The 7,227-nt window shown below is 34.0% G+C and overlaps 1 protein-coding gene and 1 long non-coding RNA gene across 2 annotated transcripts; one reads left to right on the plus strand and one right to left on the minus strand.

Annotated features, from left to right (window-relative positions):
- On the minus strand, positions 1-1,984 carry LOC132733117 (uncharacterized). The gene is made up of 2 exons (XR_009626132.1): positions 1,713-1,984; positions 1-185 (listed from the first exon to the last, which is right to left on the minus strand). It is a non-coding gene; the product is annotated as an uncharacterized LOC132733117 (long non-coding RNA).
- Positions 1,985-2,236: 252 nt separating this feature from the next.
- LOC132733116 (perlucin-like protein) lies at positions 2,237-5,906 on the plus strand. Its single transcript, XM_060719718.1, has 5 exons — positions 2,237-2,359; positions 3,575-3,663; positions 4,416-4,506; positions 4,991-5,198; positions 5,783-5,906. The coding sequence occupies exons 1-5, from the start codon at positions 2,308-2,310 to the stop codon at positions 5,805-5,807; spliced, it is 465 nt and encodes a 154-aa protein (XP_060575701.1). The 5' UTR covers positions 2,237-2,307; the 3' UTR covers positions 5,808-5,906.
- Positions 5,907-7,227: the final 1,321 nt, after the last annotated feature.

A 7,227-nucleotide genomic window follows, 5' to 3' on the forward strand; every position in this document is an offset into this window, starting at 1 on the left:
AAAAATTATGATATAATATTTATTTTTTCATGAAAGCCAATGATATTTACACGAAATAAGAAACATAAAACTTCATGCACACACCGCGTCCTGTAATATATATTTACAAGTACAGTTTTTCCCGTCAACTATTTTCCAATGGTTCCATAGAATAACACTCCCGGAAGGACCTCTACAATCAGGTCCTGAAAGTTTTCAAAATTCAATAAATATTATTTATTTAAGTATGTGCAAAGCAAATAAAACGGAATCCTTTTAATATTTTCAAGAATTAAGATTTTCAGTTCATAATTTGTTCGTATAAATTCGGACATTTTCGGTAACTTCCGTACCAAATATTTATCTGTGTTTCTCGCACTTGTTAATATTGACCATTTATCAAGAGGCAGGACGTGGAGTGGTTTCACACTTGGTTCAAGCGAGAAAAGTGGTTGCAAACTTGTCGAAATTGCTACCGCGACATGAATATTTACAGCACTCGCGCGTATTTTTGTCAGTATTTTATTTTGAGTTTTCTTTTAATATGCTCATTCCTCAAGACAATGTTTAAGACGCACTCGGTGTAAGGCTTCATTTTATTAACTTCTGATTTGACAAAGTTATTGAAGATATCAATTGGTCACGTACATATTTTGAAATTTGGCAAGTGACAATCCAGTGCGATTTTTATGCTCATTTTCTTGAATTTAAATGCGCTTGAACAAAATATCTGTGTGTATTTAAACTTTAATTAGAACAAACAAATTAAAACATTTACACAAACTTGACAGAAATAAGCATGTATTTTGTCTTGTTTGATAAAATTCAAATCTTAAAGATATGAATAAATTAGTAGAAAATCTGACCAGAATGGTCACCTGTCAAATCTCAAAATATGTGCATGACCAAATTATATCTTCAATAACTTGTCAAATCAGAAGCTAGGAAGTAGAAACCTTAAATCGAGCGTACCGTTAATATTGTTATAAGGAATGGGAATATTAAAAAATTAAAAAAAACATACACATAAAATTACCTAATGACAAAACGTGCCGTATTGTAATTAATCATGACTCGGTAGCAATTTTGTCAAGTTTGCGACCACTTTTGTAGCTTGAACTAAGTTTGCAACCACTTCATGTCCTGTTCCTCGATTAATAAAGCCTTGATCGTTATCAGACGCTTACGCGTAACTTTTCGACCCCATAATTAAGGTAGCACTTCACATTATTTTTAACAATATAAATAAATGCAGGGGTCGCTGGTTCGATCCTCGAGCGAAGTGAAATTGTTCCGTGACAACGGATCTCTGTCATTTGTCTCTCACTGCTGATTCCGGAATCATGTTGTATTAGTTGTCAGTCTTATATGGATACAAATGTAATTATATACTATTCATCATTCATGAAAGTCGGTAAAATTGATCAACCGCCGAGATTTGACAAAATGTGCTTAAAAAAATGAAAAGAAATAAAAAATATAAACAGTTAACTAAATATGTATCTATATATCAAGTCATAAAAATCTCGTGATGCCGCGTTATTATTCAGCATCAAGGTGGTGCTTGCTGCCTTTCTTGTGATACCGGAAATGAAGTTTCCTATTATGACGGCAGTTGTTGGCTGTATTTGTGTTAAACCAAGAACACCTTACGCTCGACATGACCAATCTGTGACTCTGTACAAACGCACATTTACTTCAAAAACAGTAGAAAAAAGAAAGCAAATTCTCACCGTGTGGACAGCCTAAACAACAGTCATCTGATGTGTTCCTTGCAGGATCAACACATGGCGGTGGAGGACACGGGGGAGGATAACATACCATCTTGTTGCCAAATTTGCACGGAAACGGACAGAAATGCGCTGTTACATTCTTTGCACTTACAGTTGGTAACATTTTGACGTTTGCTACTGCTAAGTAACGGAACAGAGAACTACAAACGAAAAGAAAGTAAACTATAAAAGTAAAATAGTGTCTCATTGCGTCCAATGCATCACATACTTCGTTGACATATATTTATCTAAAATAAGAACTATTTAAAAGGCCGTTATGATAAGAAAGTAAAAACAAATATTCATTGATTAAATTTCTTATCTGTGATCTTTTGCAAACAGTATTTTTCAGTTTCAGCTATACATTTTAATTCAAGTCATCATCATCAACATCAATAACAACATCATCATATTAACTATTGCCATTAAACTTTACAAATAACTTAATTTACATAAACATATGAAATCATACTGTATATTTAAATGTTACATTATCTTGAAGGTCAGCATGTACCACTAAAGGTTTTATATTTCTTCATAAAGTTTTTGATAAGGAATGAAAATGTGGATCGTACTTACATTGATTCTTGTTGTTTTCTCTTGGCAAGGTATGTCTATTTTTAGAAGCTTTATTTGCATTTCACCTCAGGTGGTGGTCACTCAGGTCAATGTTAGGGGCTTAAGAACAAGCCTCAAAATTGGTTTTAAAGTCTCTCTACGACACAAGGCACTGTGCCATAAATTGCGGCTCGTTTTGTTGTAAACTGACGACGTTCTCGAACTGTATATCATACCAGTAAATGAAGGAAGGCATCTACTACACTGGCACATGTAACTGTGTGAAAAAAACTGTACATCCTGACTGCGACTCGGACCCAAGACCGTAAAAGCACCGTACTATAGCGCTACCGATTGAATTTAAATATAAAAGGCGCACATGTGTTAAATATAGCCGGCTAATATATTAACCCATTACTTCATGAGCATTTTGTGAAAAATGGCTGTTTTCATTGAAAAGTCTCCCGTTACAAGTTCAAATTGCTATAATACTATAAAAACTGCTTCAACACTAATCAAACTTGGCACAAATGTTGACTGGACCATTGCCCGTGCAACAACATGCTCAGGCTTAAATTTTCTGTTACCATGGCAACAAGGGGACATCTCAAAATTGCCAAAAATCACTATTTTGCGTTGATTTTTTCCATCAAAATTGATTTCAAAGTGCTGCAACTTCTCAATGGATTAAGATAGAGTCAAATGCTTTTCAGCGTTGGTTACACGTTACCTTATGATCAATCTGGGGTCATTTACAGCCTCTTACAAGTCCAAAATTTTCTTGGCGATGAGGGGGACTCCACCCCCCTTCAACCCCCCCAAACAGAAGGGGGCACATCCCCCTTCTGGCAACCCCCTGATGTATCTTTTGGTTGGGGGGCCGCGCCGAAAAAGAGGTCACTTTTTTTAACAACATTTCTCAAACAAAAACAAGTGTTTGGGGCCTAAATAAGGCATTTTTTCATCATTTGAGACAACAAAAAGGGGGGGGGGAAGGCGTTAAAAGGCGTGTATATGAAGTAATGGGTTAAAGGAACTCCTCTGAAGTCTATTAGTCTAAAATAATAAAATTGAAATTATTTTATAATCCTATTTATGCACTTAAAACGGAAACGTTAGAAATAGATAACATGTAAACATGGGTAAGTTTGCACAATAAAACTGATTATTCCAGGTTAACGAAGTCAGCAAATGATCTGAAATTTTATACACGAGTTATTGATCCAGACCTATATACAGTTATATAATGTGATGTTTTGATATAGGTGGCGCACAATGTCCATCTGGATGGACCAAACATGATTCGAGCTGCTATCACTTTAGTCATGACACCGAACCTTGGATGCTTGCTCAGGTTTGAATCCTTTGATAAGTTAAAAAAAAGAAAACACGGTTTACCTTTACGACAATATGTTAAATTCAGCTTTAAGTTATATCAGAATCTGAACTTGTAGTAGTCCTGATAACCGTTTAACTTCATATAGATAGCAACGGTTTTATATTTAACATAATAAACAGGAAAAAAGAGATAACTAGGTACGTTCGCATAGGACATGTGTGTTCCTATTTCTTCTGCTGACCCAGTGGCATATTTATATACTTTCATATCTTTTAACAGTCAACTGCTGTATCAATACAAGTGCGTCATTTATATACATGTATTAAAAATAGTATGACTACATGTAGTAAATTTGTAAGATTTACAAATCTATAACTGAATATTATGAGTTAGTGTGGCCATGACCTAACGATAATTATAGTCAATAGGGGTCAACAGGTCATATTTAATGTCCCTACAAAGTCTCATACAAGTTAGTGATAAAGACTTTATACATTTTTACTTCGCCCTTCAACGCAATTACCTCAAAAGTAATACATGTATATAGCATGGACTTGTCATAAGTGTATTATGAAATACATTTATCTTGGTTGAATTTGATTTGGCTCGCGAAATTTACTATGAGATTAAAGTGTATGTATGTATTTAAAGAGATATGAACGTCGAATTTCGCAAATCAAGGAAATTTAGAATGTTTTAATGTTTGGTGCACGATAGTGGGTGATGCGTTTGAGTGTCCTTCATCAGAATTTGTCATAAATTTACAGGAAGTTTGTAAGACCTTTGGTGCATATTTAGCTGACATAACTACACAAACAGAAGATGCTTTCTTGCAAAATGAAGTTCAAAGACTGAAAGGTTGGTTATAATCATTCTTTTTATAAAACAGGCCTATTCAAATAGCTATCGATTTATTAAATTGTTGTTCAGTTCAATATGTTAAATCGACACGTTAGGAAATATTTGAGACTTCTCTTGGAGGGGTTATATACTGTAAGCTCCTCTATGCAATACTTAAATCACGACTTTTGGCTGTTTCAATAAAAACATGGGTTGATTCAAAATTGATGCAATCTCACTTACATTTTAATAGACAAAAGCAGTGTCAAACTTACTTTGTAATAAATAAAATGTGTTGAACCAAATATTTTTCCTGTGTGCATATGAAATCTAAAAAAAAATATTTTTGTGAAGTTTATTTACAAATCATGAAAATAAATTGTTGTTTTAAAGATATGTATGACTACTTACAGTTTATTGAATAATATGTACGTATCTATACAGGCCAATTTAATTATATTTAAACACAAAATTTAATGAAACTAAATTTATATTTATATAGTGAACCATTGGGTTGGCGGTAACGACTTGATGAATGAAGGAGAATGGAAATGGGTTAGTACAAATGAAGATATCGGTTACAAAAATTGGTTAACTGGAGAGCCAAATAACCTCGTTCAAAATGAGAATTGTATGGACCTGAGATCTATACCTGGCTGGAATGATGAGAGGTGTGATAGGTCACAGCTGTATATTTGCGAACAACCAGTGTAAGTTTTTGTTACAACCCTTGCTGGTGATATTCGTCCACATGCCCATTACAGAAAACACAATATAACATTCATTTAATGTCTAAAAAAGCTCGCAAAAGGTGATGAAAAAGCTGGTCACGAATTGCATTAAATACCTCGGGTGGTGTCACATGAAATTGATGACCAGGTCTTTTCCAAACAGAAAAACCTCAAGCTCGGTTGATATCCTATACATAAAACATAATATTCGTTTTATCATGTTCGAATTTTGATTGGTTGACACGAAAAATATTCTTATAAACATTTTTATATACTGCCCAAGAATTTATCCCCTTCAGCACCCCGCTTGTCCCAGTATGTATATAAGTACATGTGATACATATACTTTCCCAAACCTTATTATTGAATTATTAATGATGAAGAATTTACATTTTAGTTTATCAGTTTGAGTGTTGTTAACAAATAACTTAAATTTTGATTTGTGTATATTGAATATAATTTTGAACAAGCGAAATATGTCCTGACATTGAAATTTATATTTCAGTTAGCCTTTGACGTGTTGTATCGAGAAAACGTATATTTGTGTCATTGTGTTTTTTCAGAGAAGATGTGTCTATTGTCGGATAAAGACCTGTCAGTCACGGAGTACACTGAAAATGTCCGCTATTGTCGACGATAACATGAAATTACGTTTAATTTTGTTGTAATAAATCAAGTATTATTGTATTATCAAAAATCACAAGTTTAAGGAGACATCGATTGTGTTCTGGTGCCAATCGTGTGAATATTACTTGTCTGATTCCGTTGTGGATTAGCCCTCAAATTAATTTAGAGGTTTTTCTTGATAGCGATATAAGGCCCAAGGAACATGTCCTCGACAGGCCGTATAGCGTGGCCGTTTCTTAAAACGGCGATTTGTTACAGAATGTGCATTAATTTCGTCAAATTTTCTTGTGCCAACCATTAACACGATTTCTCTGATTCCGTTGCAGACTGACTTGAAGGTTCTTCTTTAGAGAGTAATAAGGCACAAAACTCTAACCTAAGGTAAACTCGACAAGTCCATGTGGAATATGCCGTGTTTTGGATCGGCGATATATGTTTATAACGTTTATCAATTTTCGTAATAAAACACCATTTTCTGATGCCAAACAAATACGATTTGTATGATATTCCGTTTTAGATTTGAAATGACATTTACCATTGCCAGGTGATAATCGGCGTGTTACATGAATAATTGCCTCAAAAGGCTTTAATTAGCCCGAGGGACATTATCATGAAGGGCTGGTTGTCACTTCGTCCTGTTTCTGATGGTCTTTAATCAATACACTTGTTGATATAAGTAAGCGTTGACATTTCTGCTGTTGAAAATTCTGTCTAAAGCACAGATTAGTTTCTTCTTCTCAGAATAACTGAGATAATATTTTATTCTTATTTTTTTTTTAATATGTACAGTCCGTTTTTCACCGGCCAAATACGGTAATGAAGCGACGATGAAAAATGTAAAAAATGTATTCCACAAATTATGAAGAAAACTAAGGAGCAAATAGTAATAAATATCCCGTAAATAAGAGTTGCATGAGACATTAAAAACATTCTTTTAATTGCACTTGACATCATTTTCAGATGTTAAAGTATAAATATGCGTACTATTTTAGAATAGGGGGTAGTATTCCGGTGGTATCGCGATATTTATGTCAAGTAAAATGATGCAATATAGACAAAAAAAGAATACCTAAACACGTTCAAAACGGCAAAATTGAAAATGTTTCAGGCTCAGTTTGATTGAATTTGTGTATGGTAGGTGCTGGAAAATGCACGCCGGCGCATCGGCTTAAACAGAACGAGAGTTTTGCACGTCTTCATTACAGGATTGAATCCAAGGTAGCGTTCGGATCCACCAAGGCGCCATGAAGTATGTCTCCACCATACAAACGTTGTAATATCGGCATAAGTTATAATAACAAAAGTTAAAATCAAAATTTGTATTCGTTTTAGCATAATTTATTATTATTGAGGCATATTTTAGGCAATTTTGTAAATGAAC

Source organism: Ruditapes philippinarum, unplaced genomic scaffold (assembly GCF_026571515.1).
Source record: "Ruditapes philippinarum isolate M1 unplaced genomic scaffold, ASM2657151v2 ctg524_1_1_1_1, whole genome shotgun sequence".
Classification (NCBI taxonomy): domain Eukaryota; kingdom Metazoa; phylum Mollusca; class Bivalvia; order Venerida; family Veneridae; genus Ruditapes; species Ruditapes philippinarum.

Bases quoted from the DNA above. Each gene is read 5' to 3' on its own strand.
- LOC132733116 (XM_060719718.1), top strand. From the start codon at position 2,308: ATGAAAATGTGGATCGTACTTACATTGATTCTTGTTGTTTTCTCTTGG. The intron at 3,664-4,415 runs GTTTGAATCCTT...ATAAATTTACAG, and splicing joins AACCTTGGATGCTTGCTCAG to GAAGTTTGTAAGACCTTTGG. The intron at 5,199-5,782 runs GTAAGTTTTTGT...GTGTTTTTTCAG, and splicing joins TATATTTGCGAACAACCAGT to AGAAGATGTGTCTATTGTCG.